Source organism: Grus americana, chromosome 1 (genome assembly GCF_028858705.1).
Source record: "Grus americana isolate bGruAme1 chromosome 1, bGruAme1.mat, whole genome shotgun sequence".
Taxonomy (NCBI): domain Eukaryota; kingdom Metazoa; phylum Chordata; class Aves; order Gruiformes; family Gruidae; genus Grus; species Grus americana.
Window position 1 is genome coordinate 219,336,939 of NC_072852.1, and position 18,543 is coordinate 219,355,481.

The following is an 18,543-nucleotide window of genomic DNA, read 5'->3' on the forward strand; positions in this document are numbered from 1 at the left end:
GTGCGCCTCATGCTGTTTACGCACGGGGAGCTTGGGCTCCGCGCGGCTCCCGGTTGATTGGACAGGGTCAGTCCTCGGGGCGCGTTATAAGCGCTGCCCTCCCAACGCCGGGATGCGGATGCCGGTTCTTCCTCTGCATCGCAACAGGGTTGTGCTGCCTGCGCAGGTCGTAAAGCCCCTGGGGCCCCACCGCCGCGCTCGGTAAGTACCCTGGGCAATTAGCAGGCTCTCCATCATTGCACTCCTCATTTACTAGTGTAGTGGCTGTGGATTATGGGGCTGGACACCAACATGGGTAGGGAGGTGTGTCTCCAAAGTGCTGCTCGGGAGGTCCATGCCACTCCATGGGACCCACTGGGTTGGATGTGCTGGAGGAAATGGGTGACTAATTTCAGGCAGCGCTGGCACCGCGGTACTGCCGGGGAAGGTCTGGCCATCACGGTGCCGCTTACCGTTGCGTTGTGGGCTTTGTGCAAGAGTCAGCCTGCTCTTCCACCATCTGGTGGTCCCATTCAGCTGGTGGGAATGGCACGTTCCTGCCCTTGCCTGTAAAGTCAACAGAAATTCCTCTCTGTGGGTGCTGCATCCCCAGAGTCCCTTTGCTAATCCTTCTCCCTTTGCTGAGTGGCCGAGCCCTCTCTTTGATGCTTGAGTTGGCAGTGATGTGGTTGTGAAAACAGCAAACTCTCTTCTTGGGAAAAATGCAAATATCCTGGTCTCATCCTTCCCCAGCCCCAGCTCCCAAGCCCCTGCTCCTGCCTACGCTGAGAAGATCTCTTAAAGCACCAGTACTCTACTTAAGTTATTGGTGAAAAATCAGAGACAGGCAAGAAATGAGGAGGTGGATTTTGAGGGCTGGAGAAGGAGACACGACACCGTGTCCTCCACGAGGCATCTGCATCGGTGCCTGACCCCCTCCCGCACCAGTCTGAGCAGCTCCCGGGGAGCAGGAACGCCTGGGCACTGAGCGGGCGGACAGTTTTCTCTCTGTGGTAGGATGCACCCTGCCCCGGTGCTGCCATTACTCTTTACACTGATATTTTCCTGTAACTGGAGGTTTGTTTCCTCGTCAGGGCTTGGCTGCAGTGTGAAAGCTGTAATTGGTGTCCCATAATAGTCGTGGGAGGTGTGACATATACATGTGTGTTATATGTTATATACACACATATGAATGTACATAAACATAAATAATTGTGGTGGGTTGACCTTGGCTGGACACCGGGTGCCCACCAAGCTGCTCTATCAGTCCCTTCCTCAGCAGGACAGAGGGGAGAAAAAAGAAGGTGGAAAAACTCATGGGTCCAGATAAAGGCAGTTTAATAAAGCAAAAGCAAAGGCCACGTGCAGAAGCAAAGGAAAAAACAAGAGATTGATTCTCTACTTCCCATCAGCAGGTGATGTCTGGCTGCTTCCCGGGAAGCAGGGCTTCAGTACGTGTAGTGATTGCTCTGCAAGACAAACATTGTAAATAACGAATGCCCCCCTGCTTCATCCTCCTTTCTCTCAGCTTTTATTGCTGAGTAGACAAAAAAAAAAAAATAATCTGAGCAGCAGGTATGGAATATCCCTTGGGTCAGTTGGGGTCAGCTGTCCTGGCTGTGTCCCCTCCCGAGATCTTGCCCACCCCCAGCCCGCTGCTGAGGGGGGATGCTGGAGAGGCAGCCTGGATGCTGCGCCAGCGCTGCCCAGCAGTAGCCCAAACACCGGTGTGTTACCAACACCTTGCTGGATACACAGCACAGCACCATGGGGCTGCCGTGGGGAAAATTAACTCCATCTCAGCCAGACACAATACCATAAGCATGCATGATTGTTTATGTATTTTATATATGTATTTTATATGTTTATGTATATATTATTTACAGACATACATACACACACGCATAAAACATGGAGGGTAAAAAAAACAGCTTGGAAAGGGATCCGTATCTGTAACACGTAGGAGTACATAACAAACCAGAGTGGCTCAGAGAGGAGCAGAGCTAATAAAGCCCATTTCTAAATAACTTCATATAGTGTGGTAGCAGTTGCCGGCGTCTAACACAGTCAGGTTTGCATGAAGGTTTTCTTGCAGGAGGAGCATCTCTTACAGACCCCAGTGAGGTCTCACCAGTCTTTTCTTTCCCACTGTGCTCTAAGCATCTCTCCTCTTTATCCACCTCCATATTCCTGGAAATCTCTTGAATATCAGTATCTTTGAGAGTTCAGGATAACTGCCAGATGCTGCTGTAAGGGAGGCAGTTAGACAGACACACATTCATGCATGCACTTGGTGTTTTTTAGGTTTTTTTACCCAGTCTCCAGATGAGAACGAATTGCACAAGTCTGCAGATTAGTTCTCGCTGCTCAGATGCTGTTGGATTGGCAGAAAGGGATGGCTCTTACCTTTGGGGAGCTCCAAGCTGCCACTTCAGACCAGAGGTACCTCTGGACGGTTTCTTTTTGCCAACGTAGACCACTGTCGATGTCTGAAGGGAGGCGCTGGCTGCCCTTTGCCAGGCAGCTTTATCCAGTCCGTGCGGTCTTATGCGCTGACGAGGCTCTCCCGAGGAAGGGCTGTGACTTGTCCCTTCATGGCAGGGCGACGTGCTGGCGATCTCTGATACTAATGCGTAACTTTGCAATGAAGATAAAGTGGTCCTGCCTGGAGGAAGTGAAATGACTTTGGGTCTCCCCCAGTTCCCGTCGGTTACGTGTTGCTTTTGCCCTGGAGCAGGAAGATGTTTATCCTTGCTAAGCGCTGGGATTTATTGCCAGATTAGACTCTCAAGCAGGCTGAGAGTCTAATGGCGTAAAATCATATTAGGAACATAATAAATACTTCATGGAAGATATGTGTGTTTACTCAAAAATTAACTGTGTTAGAGTAAACCCTCTTGCTCATAACTCAGGCACTGTTTGACCTGCTAGTTTTGTATCCTACAGAAGGTACATTAAGACTGAAGCCACAAACTTTTTTTTTCCTTTAATTAGCTCTTGTTTTGCACATTCACTGCTTTCCCCCATCCACCCAACCAGTCATTCTGTCGTAGAAGGCACAGAGGGGGCTTGGGGACCCCGTCAGCCTCTCCAGCCTCTCTGCTAGGGTGCACTGTCATGTGCAGTATGGGAACCTGGATAGTGATGAGGCGGCTGAATCCTCCAAGAGGACTGAAGCCAATGGTAAGATCACAGGCTCATGGGTTCATTGGATAACTCAGGTTGGAGAGACTTCAGAAGAGCTCTAGTCCAATGTCCTGCTCCAGGAAGGGCCAGCTATCTGGTCAGATGAGGTCGCTCACGGCTTTATCCGGTTGGGTCTTGAAAAATTCCAAAGATGGAGATTGCACAACCTCTCTGGGCAACCTGCTCTGATGCTTGACAGTCCTCATGGGGAAACATTTCTCATTATATCCAGTCAAAACCTCCCTTGTTTCAACTTATACCTGTTATCTGTCATCCTTCCACCATGCATTGCTGTGAAGATCCTTGCTTGGTCTTCTTGATAGCTTCCCTGTAGGTAGGGGAAGGCTACTGTTGGGTCCCTGCAAAGCCTTCTCTTCTCCAGGCTGAAAGAGCCTCTTTCCTTGGTCTTTTATCCTGGGATATTGCTCCAACCCCCATCCATCTCAGTGGCCTTCTGCTGAACTCACTAGACTAGACATCTGCTAGATTTCTGTAAAAGCCTCACTCACCTCATACTCTTGATCCCTGTGTAAAAACCCCACCATATCCCCCGCGCCCCTCCCCTCTGATTCAGAGCCAGAGACTTTCCGTGGATGCCTCCCCCGTGCTTCTGAACCTGAAACTTCTTGTGGTCTGGCTTGCGTTTGCCTGGTATTAATAAAAGCAACAGGCACACAAATGGAATTTTGCTCATTTATTTCCCTTTGCCTGATTATGCGGTAGACTATGAAATGAGCAACAACTTGGATGTGAGAGCTGCTGAAAATCCACCTTACCCTGGTGGCCGTCTTCTGAGCTGGGAGCATTGGCGTCTAAGTGCCTGATTCTCTGTTACATTTTGTCATTTGTATCCAGTGTTGATTTCTTAACTGAGAAGCCAGAGCTAAACTTTCACCATTTTCATGTCCTTCAATCTCCAGTTAGTTAGCATCAAAATGAAGGCAGCTGCTTAGCAGCTTAGTATTGGTTGGGATGACCACAGAAAAAGCATTTGCTCACTCAAAAGAGCATCTCAACCTGTGGAATTTGGGGACAACTGTAAAACAGTAGCACTCACCAGGAAGGTTTTCACTTTCATTTTGAGAAAAAAATGTTTTTCTTTTTTCTTCTTTTCCTTCCATTTTAAGAAAAGATGTCCATCCTTTTCCTTCATTTTGTAGTTAAATGCATAAACAAGAGTGTGGTCATCTGTGACACTATGGTAATTACAACAGTGTCCTAAACAGCATGGGGGCATCTGCACAGGTGGGTGGGGAGGTGGAGGGATGTGGCGCTTGTCATTACCCAGTTCTATATTCAGTGGAGAGTCCAACGACGTGGGGTTTCTGTTGTTGATTTGTTTTAGGTATAGGTCATGTGAGAGCTGAGCTGGGATGGAGCATGACTCACATACCACGTTGGAATTCAATGGCTCCTTCTATCAGCCTTCAGCTTTCCTCATGATGGGCATCCCAGGCCTGGAAGCCCTTCACCACTGGATCTCCATCCCTTTCTGTGCACTGTACCTTATTGCTCTCTTGGGAAACTGTATGATCCTATTCATCATAAAGAAGACCCAAAGTCTTCATGAACCAATGTACTACTTCCTCTCCATGTTGGCAGTCACTGACCTGGGCTTGGTTCTATGTACGCTGCCGACTACTCTGGGCATTTTTTGGTTTAATATGCGAAGGATTGGGTTTGATGCTTGCCTCACTCAGATGTACTTCATCCACATACTGTCCTTCATTGAATCCTCTGTGCTCCTGGCAATGGCATTTGACCGCTTCATTGCCATCTCCCGTCCATTGAGACACTCATCCATACTGACCAAGACGACTGTCATAAAAATAGGTGTAGCAATTATATTGAGAGGTATGGTCTCCCTCCTTCCCATACCCTTCTTGCTCAAGAGACTAACCTATTGCAGGAAGACTGAGCTTTCTCATTCTTTTTGCTTCCATCCTGATATCATGAACCTAGCATGTGCAGATATAAAAGTCAATGTCTTCTACGGTATGATTATTCTCTTATCAACAGTGGGGATGGACTTCATCTTTATTGTGGTGTCCTACATCCTGATTATTAAAACTGTTATCGGCCTTGCAACCAAAGAAGAGTGTCTCAAGGCTTTGAATACATGCGTCTCCCACATCTGTGCTGTTCTAGTGTTCTTCATCCCAATGATCGGACTGTCCATGATCCATCGCTTTGGGAAGAACGTTCCACCTCTGGTTAACACTTTGGTGGCCTATACCTATCTTATAATTCCCCCTGCTCTCAACCCCATTATGTACAGCATAAAATCCAGCCATATCCGCGAGGCTTTGCTCAGGGCACTGTGGAGGAAGAGTGAATCTGACTGGTAGCTTCCACCACCAGTTCTGCCACAAAGTGCTAGTGGACTGGTTTCTTGGTCAGAGCTAGTGAACTGGTTTCTTGGTGCACCATCCACAGAGGTCATTGCCCAATGAAAGAACTGTAGATGCACTTGGATGCTGTTCCTCAACCCAGAGCTGTGATGTTCCATGTCTTGTCCTAGCATGATGCTTTTGTGCCTTCCAGCAGCCTGCTAACACCCCAGCCATTAATGCCAGTGATATATACAGGTGGAAACTCCAGTTAGAGGGAAACAATTACAGAAAAATGGGCCGCATTACTTTCTCTTTTCAAGTCACGTGATGGGGTGGATCAAGGAACCTCTACAACACATGTTATGCAAACTCTAGTAGCTGGATAACAGCATGCAAGCTTCACTCAGACTCCTTTGCCTGAGGTCATCATTCTCTCACCGCATGTTACAGCATAGCTAACCCAGGCAACAGGCTCAATAGGACAGGGCTTGGGCCAAGGGTTTGGAGCCACTCTGAATATCCCAGTCATTAGTTGTTCACCTGGAAGCGTCCCACAAGATGGAGCTCCAGAGGCTGAGCACAGAGCATTTTCTGAAGATTAGGCCCTGCTAACTGGGCCTGCAGCACTCTCGGTCCTTCTAAAAATAAGGCTCAGCCTTCATCTTCATCTGTGTTTCTATCTCTTTTTGATGTCGTTGAGCCTTACCATCTTGCTAAGTCTAATGTTCCAGCCATCATTTTGCATTGAATGTAACGTATGTGTACAATATCTTCAATAAAAGACATCTATTCCTTGTAAAAGGTCAAAGGACCTGATGAAGCTTTTTTTTTTTTTTTTCTGTTTATATGATGCAGAGATATTAGGTTGGAGTTGCTTAAAATCTTCAGGATTTGCTGTAGATGAGCACAGGATCGTATGAATTAGGTACGCATCAGGATAGTGCTTGGGGGTCTGCTGTGGCTAGCTCTCTCACTGAAAAAAAGGGGGTTCAAAAACATAATAGGAATGGCTAAACATCCTGACACTACGGACCACGTACTGCAATCTTCCAGATGAGATCTGGCAGGTACCGTCTCCCTCAGAAGGATGGGAGGAGGAGATCTCCAGGGGCAATTCACAGCTGGGAGGTGGCAGTGTCTCCCAGCATCTTGTTGCTCTGCCGTAGGATGGGTCTCAGCCAGGCGTGCAGAAAGGTTTCGTGATCCTCCTGGCTTGCTTCTTCCCACACACAGAATAAAATGGCCCAAAATCTTTCATGCCTCCAAATTACAGAGCAGTATTTTTGTTGGTCTTAAGCCATATTTTGGCCAGTCTGGACCATGTTGGAGAACAGGAAGAAATGGTCAGTGTTCACCTTGGAAGGGTGAAGCAGCAGAAGGTATCGGGACAGGATTACACACCAGAACTGTTCTGTTTCTCCCTGCTGCTAAGCACTTCTCACTAATTTTTTTCTATTCTACTCTACACATAACTGTACCTAGAATAGAGAAAAGAATAATGAGGGAACATCTCCGTAAGAAAATGGAAAGGGAGAAGGGAAGATTCCTGAGGGGAGGATTCCCAAGCCACTGCTTGTTCTGTGTCGTGCTAGCTGTTTTGCTGAGGATCCCAGTGGGCCCTTGCGCAGGGTGAAATACTGCTCAGCAGACCACCGCCAGAACCTCTGCCTGAGCGCTGGCACGGCGGGTCTTGGGGTGGAGGTCCTGTTTGCACTGAGATAGCACCCAATGGGAGCACTCTTTGCTCAAAGTATCTAAGGTCTAACCTGGTGCTTGTAGCCAGCTGTTACCAGAGGAAAGATTAACATAAGGGAACAAACAGAACTTCCAGCAGAAAAGCCTAGAAAAGAGATTTGCTGGAGATATGCTTAGCTTGCAGGATCCTTGCACGGCACCGGTCCCATTCTGAACACTTCCAGAGTTTCTCCCTGGACGTCTGTGCTTCCTGGCTACAGTCATTCTCCAAAACAGCGAAAGCCCAAGAAGCCTGTGCCACAGCAAGCAAATGTTTTGGGGGGCAGCCAGGGAGGAAATGTGTGGGAGATTTATTAGTACATAACATAGCTGGAGACCACGGCTTGCAAAGCATTTGGTGCTTCTCCATCACCCAGTTCAGCAGAGCTTCATATGCCACCCCGTTTGCTTCCCAACCTGTGTAGCCAGAGGGTACCAAGCAGATGCTCAAGATTTGGGGACTTCTATATAAGGTACTGTCTTTTATGAACATATGTTCAAAAACCTTTGTGGCTGCCTCGGGAATGGGAAACTTAATTGTGGTTTAACATCTGTGTGAGAGAAAAAAGAGATAGATGAACCACTTAAAGCTGCTAATTCCTATTCTGTGATGCCCCGAGCTCTCCACTTGGTACCACGGGATCACTCACGGTACTTGCCAGTGGATTTATTTCCAGTGAGGCACAGGAAGAGCAGTGTGAGACATATCAGAGGCATCTCTTACCAAGAGGAGAGGGAGGAGAGGAGAAGGAGAGGAGGATGAGGAGGAGAAGGGGAAGGGGAGAGGGAGAGAGGGGGAAAGGGAAAGGAAAGGGGAAGAGGAAGGGAAAAGGGAAGGGGAAGGGGAAGGGGGAGAAGGAGAAGGGGAAAGGTGGAAGGTGGGAAGGGAGGAGGGAGGGAGGGAGGGAGGAAGGAAGGCAAGAAGGAAGGAAGGAAGGCAGGTAGGAAGGAAGGCAGGAGGGAAGGAAGGAAGGCAGGAGGGAAGGAAGGCAGGCCATTCCTGCCACCTCCATTTGGCTCCCACTGCCATCTCCTCCCATCCCAACCCCTGTCTGAGCCCTGCGCTGTGCATCTCCTCTGCCCGAGGAAACCCTCCCGTTACCCTCACTCCTGCGGAGCCAGGCTGCAGCCCCTGCTGAGCTCTGTGGCTTTGTCCACACTATAATTACAAGAGGGATATTCACAGACCTCTGTCCTGGAGACACCTGGTGCTTCTCGGCCACATCCACGTCTATCCTTTCTTCCTTCTCTAACCAGGATGGCTTCACTCCACAGCCCAGCGGACGTTATTCCCCGGCTGGTGATACCCCCTCGTCCATGCCTGGGCACTGCCTGGGGCAGGGCAAGCTGGCAGCATCCAGGGATGTCCCTGGAGGTGAGGAACAGGTCAACAGTGTGTGTGACGGTGGCATGAGGCTCGAGCCATGTCCTGCTCGCTTTAGTACAGACACAGCTTGTATGACTCCAAATACAAGTGCCTGCTCAGTGCGACTGACTTAGCCAGGACCTGGGCATATTTATAAAATATTTATAAAATAGCAGCAGAACTACAAGTGGGTACAACTTTTCTGCTTACAAGTGATGACAAAAAGCTAGAAAAAACCCACACATGTTTGATCAAAACATCAATTAAGATGAAATTTTAATTTTGGGCCAAAAAAGCTTTGAATTTGAGTGATGTGTTGTGGTTTTCAGTCTTCTCTTTTCCCTCTGGAGTAATATTTTGGCTTGACATATACTTTTTTTCTGGTGAGATGATATGGAAAAATGTCTACATATTCAAAATGGCTCAGAGGGCTTTTGAGGGGGTGTATATATCCCCCTCTCACTGCCACATCGCAGGAGGGAGCGGTGGAGGGATGGATTCAGATGATGAAGACTGTCCCATTGCCTGCTCCATCCTGGGAAGTTGGTCTCAGACCAGTTTTGACTCCATGGGACAAGTCTGGTCAATGTTTATGAGCATTTACAGAGATCAGCTGCTGTGGCTGCTGCCAGTGGTCCTCTGCCTTGGATGGTTTTACTGTCTGCATGTGCTTACCTCTTGTTAAATGCAGTTACTGGGGCTTGCTGGTGGGAGGATCACCCCAGGAAAATAAATCTGCATTTACTGGTGTTTTTTAAAGACACAGATCCAGTTTTCATCTCTACAGAAAGCAAACTCCTTCCAGTACTTGGTCGTCATCCCACTAGCAATCCAAAATCATTAGTCGCTTCTGAAAATGATGGTGCATTTATCGATGCCAAAGAACTAAAGATGAACTGAAACATCCAGGGTTTATTTACTTTGTGTGTCTGTCTCTCCCAGTCACATTCTCTCAAAAGAAATGAATAGGGTGGCAGATATTTTACAACGAGACTCACACTGTAATTACACTCCAGTGGCTGGCAGGTAAGTGGGCTCGGATACTTGTTGGCAATTACTGAAGTGCTTTGTTCATTCAGCTTGCATCTTAATGTAAGTGATTGGTTGAAAATTTCATCACTAGAATTGCTTTTAGGCATCTTGACAGTAACAGTCCGCCTACACTGTTTGTAAATTGTGTATAAAAAGCTAGAGTATGAATCTTATCTGTTATAGATTCAAGATGGAAAAACGCCACATCAGGGAAATAAATCATGATTGCTAATTTAGGATAAGGGCTTCGCCACAGATGTGCAGTAAAAAACCTCATTTTCGCAACCGAATGTTACTTAAAAAATATTTGTATTAATAGCCTGCAGAGCTTGCCATGAAAATATCTTGCATCCATGTTTCACATGGCTAGGGCATGAACGTCATAATCAGAAAGCTGCAGATAGAGTTAGGTGCTGGACCTCACGCTGTCCATCCCGGGCAGGGGAGACAGTGGGTGTGTTCCAGTGCAGGTACCGCCGGCCGCTGACTTGCTGCCTGGTCCATCGGGGTGGATGGATGAAGTCCCATGCCCCCAGGGGGTCGAGCTAATCTTCTCTTCTCTTCTCTTCTCTTCTCTTCTCTTCTCTTCTCTTCTCTTCTCTTCTCTTCTCTTCTCTTCTCTTCTCTTCTCTTCTCTTTGGTCAGAGCTCGGTGCTGGGAGTCAGGCAGGGTCTGCACCCCTGCCCCAAGCCCTCCCGCGCCAGGCCAGGCTGTGCAGCGCTGCAGCTCTAACACTACCATTGCATCAGCCTTCGATGCTCCATCCTGACACTTTTCAATCCCAATATTTTTAAAAATCTGATCCCTGAGAATAGAAAGGCACCTAAAGCAAAGGCTTTGGCATATCTTCCTGGCCATTCTCCTTGGATCACAGTGCTCCCCAAAAGTTTACTGGTACAAAATAAGGTGAATAACCATCAGAATTTTTTTCTCTACAGATATTCTGATATTTCCATATGTGTTTTCAGGCACAAAGGGTGAAAATCCTATTTGTATGTGCAAACAAATAAATATGCGTGTCTCACTGTGCATGTCTGCAGTACTTGGGAGTGGTGGACCGTGGGAGGCAGCACAGCCAGTTTCACAGAGTGCATTTCTGACCGGCAGCACAGCACATATGGAAAAACTCAATCAGAACTGAAGTCTAACAGGAAGCACTAAAAATTTGGTTTTTTTTTTTTTTTATACTTTTGGTCTTTAAAAATAAAAGAAAACAAATTCAGCTGTTGGGTTTATAATTTAAAATGTTGCTTTTACAGTGTTTTGCATTTAAGAGACTTCAAGCAATTCCTGTTCAATTTCAAATGCCACCATTTTGTGGCTGTATATGTTGTTGTATATAGCCACGATGGGCTAAAGAAACGAGAGAAGCTCTCCATGTCAGTATGGCAACTATAAGATCCCCTTGCATTTCACAAGCACAGCCCCATGGGATTCACAGCCATGGGAAAGAATTTATAAAGCTGCTGTTTCTCTTTCCCTTGCAGCAGGGGATGTGCCATGGCATAGCATGACTGCTCTTCACCCCACGTGCCATGCCCTTCCCCAACAGCTCTGACCTCAACCCATCCTCCTTCATCCTGGCCAGCATCCCGGGGCTGGAGGCTGCCCATTTCTGGATGGCGATCCTTCTGTGCTCCATGTACATCGTGGCAGTCACAGGCAACTGCGTGGTGCTGTTCATCGTGAAGACGGAGCCCAGCTTGCACGCTCCCATGTATTTCTTCCTCTGCATGCTGGCTGCCATCGACCTGGCCTTGTCCACGTCCACGGTGCCACGCGTTCTCGCCTTCTACTGGTTCAACACCAGGGAGATCAGCTTCAGTGCCTGCCTTGTCCAGATGTTCCTCATCCACAGCCTCTCAGCCATTGAGTCAACTGTCCTCCTGGCCATGGCCGTGGACCGGTATGTGGCCATCTGCCACCCACTGAGACACGCTGCCATCCTCACCAACGCTGCGACAGCAAAAATAGGACTGGTAGCCATGGCCAGGGGAGTTCTCTTCTTCCTGCCTTTGCCTTTGCTTCTCCTGCCCCTTCCCTTCTGCAGCTCCCGGGTGCTGTCACACTCCTTCTGCCTGCACCAGGACGTGATGAACCTGGCCTGCGCCAACACCACCCCCAGCGTGGTGTACGGCCTCACTGCCATCCTGCTGGTCATGGGGCTGGACGCCATCCTCATCTGCCTCTCCTACGTCCTCATCCTCAAGGCTGTCTTGCGGCTGGCATTGTGGAAGGAGAGGCTCAAGGTGTTCAGCACCTGCATTGCCCATATCTGCGTGGTCCTGGCCTTCTACGTGCCCCTGATTGGGCTGTCCGTGGTGCACAGGTTTGGGAAGGACCTGGCTCCACTGGTCCATATCATCATGGGGAACATCTACATCCTGGTGCCCGCTGTGCTCAACCCCATCATCTACGGGGTGAGGACCAAGCAGATACAGAGGAGGATCCTGAATTTAATTCATATACACAATGACAGAACTGCCCAGTGACCTGTGCTCAGCTGCTGTCTTCTGTATCCTCACACCAGCTCATCTTGTTTTACACGTAGAGTCTTTGGTGCAGGACTGTCCTCTGTATGGCACCTAGCACGTGGTAGGAGACTCTGAGTGCTACCACAAGACAAAAAGTAAATAGCAATTGTAAACTCCTTCCAAGAATGTTTGTCTTCACCAAACTTGGAGTGAATCTACTACAATGATCCAAATCCAACCCTGATCCAGCAGGTAGTGTAATGGGAAGGAAACGTGGCTCAGCAAACTAAGACAGACATCTTGACATTGCACTAGTTTGTTCCCATCTCACCTGTAACAGTGGCAGAGCTTAGTGAAAGCTGCAGTGGTTTTTTAACGATTTTGTTAATTCATGGTTTCCACTTGTGGCACATTCACCTTCAAAATACATTTTAGCAAAATCTTTGTCAGAAACTTTGGCTGTAACAACTATGTCTAAGTACAATAATTACAGCAAGTGACATTATCGATGCAGAAAGGCACTTCAGAAGTCCTACGCCTCTGTGGTCTTGTTCCGATGTATTGGGTGTTCAGTCAAGACAGCTCAGCCTCCTTGTAGCAGATGCTCTGGAAAAAATTCAGATTCAGAGTTATTGGTAGCAATTGCAAAAATAATTTCAATTCATAATTATATTCAATAAAATGACAACCTCTCAAGAGAAAAAATAAGCAAGTTATAAATGTGAGTGATAGTTCCAAGCTGAAGGAAATGGTATTTCCAAGCTGAAGGTGTTTCATACCTTTGACTTCACACATGCTTGGAATTCCTAAGAAGTTAGGAATTAAGTTCAAGATCTTCAGCTTTCAAGCTTTTTTATACTTCCTAGGTATTCCCCATGAAACAGAGTATTGGACAGCCTTTCCTCTCTTTATTCTCACAGAATCATAGAATTATAGAATGGTTTGGGTTGGACGGGACCTCAAAGATCATGTACTTCCAACCCCCTGCCATGGGCAGGGACACCCTCCACTAGCCCAGGTTGCCCAAAGCCCCATCCAACCTGGCCTTCAACACTGCCAGGGATGTGATTCTCCTACCAGTGGGACACTACTACAAAACTCTTTTAACATGATAGAAGCCAACAAGATCTGAACAATGAAGAAGACCAATGAAGAAGGTCTGAAAGTAAAGTGCATTTGTTTTCACACCATCACACAATCACAGAAGGCTTAAGGTTGGAGGCACCTCTGAAGGTTGTCTTGTCCAAACCCCCAGCTCAAGCGGGGCCACCTAGAGCTGGTAGCCCAGGACTGTGGCCACACAGCTTTTGAATATCTCTAAAGATGGAGACACCACTTCATATTTTGGAAAAAGGTTAAAGATCCTGGGAAAGGATGTTGTACAGGAGGATTTTTACATAGAAACATACAGATTTGAAGAGTGTTCACTTCTGGGTTTTTCCCTAATTTTTTTCTCTTTAAAAAAAATAAATCTGTTTCTTTAAAAATTGAAAGAAACAAGCAATCTCTTCTTTTTCCTCTCAGTTTAGGCTCTTACTTTGTTGTTGGTTATCATGAATTGCAGTCTTCATCCTTGAGGTGGCCACATTGCCACACACAGGGATGTGTTTGCTGTTCCCACTGCAACAGTCCCTGAGATTCCTCCAGCAAGAGGTGCCAGGGGTGTGTGATCTCTAATTTGGACACGCTGGCTTTCACTACATAAGGGAGTAACAAAAGGTAAATCACCAGTGCAGAAAACCTTGCACATCAGGACCCTTCACAGATGACTAGAGCAGCACTGGGTACTACTAAGACGACTGTTCTACACTCTATCAGGAGGCACAGGTGCTCATGAACACTGATGTCTCCATCAGTAGATCATTATCACAGAATCACAGGGTAATTCAGGTTGGAAGGGACATCAGGACATCTCTAATCCAACCTCCTGCTCAAAGCAGGGCAGCTTTAGGGTCAGACAAGGTTGCTCAGGGCTTTATCCGGTTCAGTGTTGAAAGCTTCGAAGGAAGGATGTTGCACAACCTCTCTAGGTCTCTATTACAGTGCTTGATTTCCTTACTGTGAAGAAGTTTCTCTTTATATCCAGTCTGAATCCCTCTTGTTTCAACTTACATTTGCTTTCTCTCATTCTCCTGCTGTGCCACATTGAGAGGATCTGGGCTCCATCTTCTTGAACACCTCCCCATGGGTGGAAGGCTGATCTTCTGCTGTTGAGTCTTCCCAAAACCTTTTCTTTTCCAGGCTGAACAAGCCCATTTTCCTAAGCCTTTCCTCATGGAGCATTGCTCCAACCCCAGCCACCCTGGAGCCATCAGCTGAACTCGCTCCACTTTGTTGATGTCTTTTTTGTACTGGGGCCCAAAACCAGATGCAGTATCTAGATGTGGCTTTGCAAGTGCTGAGTAGATGGTGGGATAATCCTTTGGGGCCATGGCAGATCACTCTCCAGAAAGGTCTACCTAGAGCCCAAAACAACAAATATCAGGAAGAAGTGCTGGAGAAAGTGGAAAGAGAAAAATAAAAAATATAGAGCATGTAAATCTGCACTGATTCACACCGTGCAAGTGGAAGTTCTGTTTGATGGTCTAAGACTTGTAGGGAGAAGTTTCATTTAGTGTTAGGCCAGTTTGCTCAGGGTTTTATCCAGTTGGGTCCTAAAAATCCTTCAAAGATGGAGGCAGCACAAGCCCTCTGGTCAACCTTCCTTTGCTTGGCATGTGATCCTGTTGCCCCTGTACACGCTGGTGTAATATAAGCAAGTTTAGCTGTGAAAAAGAAATAAATTATTTGAGAAAACCAAGGAAATATGTGGCAAGCAGGAAATGAACAATGAGTTCCATCAGGGACAGTTTCACACAGATTCACAGAACCACAGACTGGTAGGGGTTGGCAGGGACCTCTGGAGATCATCCAGTCCAAGCCCCTGCCAAAGCAGGATCACCCAGAGCAGGTTGCACAGGATGGCGTCCAGGCGGGTTTGGAATCTCTCCAGAGAAGGAGACTCCACAACCTCTCTGGGCAGCCTGTCCCAGGGCTCGGTCACCCGCAGAGGGAAGAAGTTTTTCCTCGTGCTCAGGTGGAACTTCCTGTGTTCCAGTTGGTGCCCGTTGCCCCTTGTCCTGTCGCTGGGCACCACTGAGAAGAGTCTGGCCCCTTCCTCTTGACACCCACCCTTTAGATATTGATAAGTGTTGATCAGATCCCCTCTCAGGCTTCTCTTCTCCAGGCTAACCAGCCCCAGCTCTCTCAGCCTTTCCTCACACCAGAGATGCTCCAGGCCCCTCCTCATCCTCGCAGCCCTCCGCTGGACTCTCCCCAGTACTTCCCTGTCTGTCTGGAACTGGGGAGCCCAGACCTGGACACAGAACTCCAGCTGTGGCCTCACCAGGGCAGAGCAGAGCAGAGCAGAGGGGGAGGAGAACCTCCCTCGACCTGCTGGCCACGCTCTTCTCCATGCACCCCAGGACACCATTGGCCTTCTTGGCCACGAGGGCACGCTGCTGGTCATGGAGAGCTGCTTGTCCCCCAGCACTCCCAGGTCCTTCTCCGCAGCGCTGCTTCCCAGCAGGTCACCCCCAACCTGTCCTGGTGCTGGGGTTATTCCTCCCTGGGTGCAGGACCCTACCCTTGCCCTTGTTGAATTCCATTGGGTTCCTCTCTAGCCTGTCCAGGATGATAGGAGACAGGTCTAAGTGCTGCACTGTGGGGCTCTTGCATCTTGTCCGTAACTTCTAGGTGTGCTAAAAGAGGCATCTTACCAAAGACACATGCTGTCTTGCATCAGGACCTTCGAATGGCAGCAGTATTTGGTGGAGTTTGGTGCAGTTTCTTCCAATTGCCAGTTAACACTGAGAGTAAACTGGGTGTCCTTTTTGTAGTCTGTGCTTGTATAGCTTCAGCGTCCATGAAACACATCTTGTTATAACCTTTTCTGCGAAATTAAAGCACATTTTATTTCAAAATAAATGCTTTCATTTAAGTAAGTTACAAGTAGTTGCCATCTGTGACTTAAAGGCAATTTTGCCCCCTGTCATATTTTTGTCATATTGTGTTTTATTAGAGCTTAGAAGGGTAACAAATTTTCATAAAAATGAAAACAATCTGTACCTGTCTAATGTGATTTGGGAAGCATGAATGAATTTTTCAGAGGTGCACTACGGATCTAAACTCTTTTCAGATGACCATGGCATTGAGAAATGGCTCCTGCTCATTCTCCATATGTTCCTCTTTTTTTTTCCCTTTTGTGCTGAGAGAAAAATTAATAAAGAAAAATGAATGAACCATCCTGAAAATGCTGTATTATATTTCCTAGCCGTCTGTTTCTCAGAAAAACAGTTAATAGAGCCTCAGAGCAGGGAGATATGATGAATTTCTCCTGGGTACGGATGGAAACTGCATGGGATTCTCACGCTCCATCTTGTTTTCCAAACTTTAGTCACAGAGTGCTGCTTTTCCGGGGAAGGGAGGGAACGACCCTTCTTCCTCAACATGTGTCTTTGATGATGACTGTGAAAACTTCTTTCCAGCTGAAATGTCCATTGCTGAGGCCCCAGGTCACCTCTGCCCTGCAGCAGAAGGAAAACTCCAACCAGAGCATGGGGCATCCGAACCCACATCTCCTCCACCAGCAGAGCCAAAAGCCAGAGGTGGGCATGGACCAACCTAGCTGACTCTGGGAAGGCAAGGAAAGAGCCAAGTTCACTTGCAAAAGGCACTGAAAAGGGAAGAGGTGGGACAAGGAGAGGGAGGGAGGGGAGGACAGGATGGGAGTGTGGTTTGCACAGTGGTGGGGAGAGGACAGGAGTCACAGGAGCCTGGAGGTGGCAATAGAGGCAATGAGGAGTCGCATGGGGCTGGAGCAACTGCTGGACATCTCCTGGAGGACCTCCTGGGGGATCTCTGAGTCCTCTTCTCCTCTTCTCTTCTCTTCTCTTCTCTTCTCTTCTCTTCTCTTCTCTTCTCTTCTCTTTGCTCTGCTCCCTTCTCTCGCCTCTCTCCCTTTTCACACTCTGGCATTTCTGCTGTTCCAGACTCTCAATATTCTGCCTTGGCATTTGATACGGTTCCCCAATAACTGAAGGGGTTTTCTTTGCACGGCTTGCTTTTTAATTGAGATTGGCATTGCCAAAGATTTGGCACAGAGATGCTATATTATGTGAACTTCTCAAAAGCAGCCCAGGGAGGTGCAGTATGCCACGCAGCAGTGACAGTCACTTGACACACATGCGGAGGGCTCTCAGATCTGCTTCTCATTATTTCACCATTCTCCATCTATGTAGTGGGGATGATGCTACTGACTTCCCTCTCTAAGCCTGTGTTAGAGCTGTGGATGAAACACAAGCAGAGAAAGGATAGATTGCTGCTGTTGGGAACGTACTTCATAATTTGTGCTGCTGCAGTTTTAATTACAAACCCAGTCCTGTGATTTGACCTTGAACTACTCCATCACTCTTAAGTCTCCTCCAAATAAACACACTGCACGAAAACAGATAAAAAACTGGGCAAAATGCAGCTGTGTCTGTGAGGTCATCAGTGCTGAGGGGGTTAAAAACTGTCTATTTGTCTCTCTCCAATTACCTGTTAAGTAGCAGGGGAAATGCAGAGCTCCCTGCTGGGATTGATCTGACAGATAAATATCTCCTGGTCTCTGCAGTGCAGAGTCCCTGCGTGGAAAGCTGCAGGAGGCAGGTGAGCATTTAGGGTTCGTGCAGCAACCTGTTGCTCTGCAATAAGGCTTTTATGCCATCGGTCCTCCTGGGCAGCAGCAGCAGCAAGTGTTGAGCAGCCCCCAGGTAGTGGAGCTTGCAGGAACGCTCCGGTCTCTCACATTGCCTTGGCCTGGGAATTGTGTTCCCTGTCCCGGTGTTCTCCGTGGAAGAATGAAGTTTTAGGTAAAGCAGCACCAACGGAGGCAGCTGGGAGGAAGGAGGTGGAATGAAGAAAGGAAAACATCAGGAATTCCCATTCCTACGATGTTTACAGCCACATGGAAAAAAAACCCAGGCAATCTCTTCCAGAGCGCAGGTGACCCTGAGCCATACGTATTTGTAGGGTTCCAAGCACAGCCCCGACAGCCCAGCTCCAGCTGGTGACTGGTGGCCGTGCTGGGCTGGGCTGGGCTGCGGTGGTCGTGGTGTGAAATCTCACTCGGATGCAGCTGGAGCTGAGCCCGCTGCTGGAGCCGGCTTGGCTAGCACCGGAGCAAAAGTCCAGCTCCCTTCTGGGAAGCTGCTCTTGTCTCCTTTGCTCCCTGCAGCTCTCCAGCACAAGCGCGGTCAGTCAGCCCCAGGAAGGTTTCTGAACATTGGAACATGGGCCTAATTTCTGCTGCAGGGCTTTTCACGGAATCCTAGGAAAACCTAGGAGTTGAGCAATGTGCAGGGGCTGAGCGAGCTGCAGTCTTTTTCGGGAGGAGAATGGACGTTACTGGAGCACTGCT

The 18,543-nt window shown here is 48.0% G+C and overlaps 2 protein-coding genes and 1 long non-coding RNA gene across 3 annotated transcripts; 2 read left to right on the plus strand and 1 right to left on the minus strand.

Moving 5' to 3' along the window:
* The first annotated feature begins 124 nt into the window (after positions 1 to 124).
* LOC129201934 (olfactory receptor 51E2-like) lies at positions 125 to 12,137 on the plus strand. The gene is made up of 2 exons (XM_054813929.1): positions 125 to 201; positions 11,118 to 12,137. The coding sequence occupies exon 2, from the start codon at positions 11,166 to 11,168 to the stop codon at positions 12,120 to 12,122; it is 957 nt and encodes a 318-aa protein (XP_054669904.1). The 5' UTR covers positions 125 to 201; positions 11,118 to 11,165; the 3' UTR covers positions 12,123 to 12,137.
* LOC129201953 (uncharacterized) lies at positions 1,871 to 2,775 on the minus strand. Its single transcript, XR_008575541.1, has 2 exons — positions 2,386 to 2,775; positions 1,871 to 2,226 (listed from the first exon to the last, which is right to left on the minus strand). It is a non-coding gene; the product is annotated as an uncharacterized LOC129201953 (long non-coding RNA).
* LOC129201932 (olfactory receptor 51G2-like) lies at positions 4,396 to 5,513 on the plus strand. Its single transcript, XM_054813927.1, has one exon. It carries the CDS (start codon positions 4,539 to 4,541, stop codon positions 5,511 to 5,513), a length of 975 nt encoding a protein of 324 aa, XP_054669902.1. The 5' UTR covers positions 4,396 to 4,538.
* Positions 12,138 to 18,543: the final 6,406 nt, after the last annotated feature.

What these genes read in the sequence shown, in the direction of transcription:
- LOC129201934 (XM_054813929.1), top strand. Translation starts at nt 11,166, where the DNA reads ATGCCCTTCCCCAACAGCTCTGACCTCAACCCATCCTCCTTCATCCTG.
- LOC129201932 (XM_054813927.1), top strand. Translation starts at nt 4,539, where the DNA reads ATGGAGCATGACTCACATACCACGTTGGAATTCAATGGCTCCTTCTAT.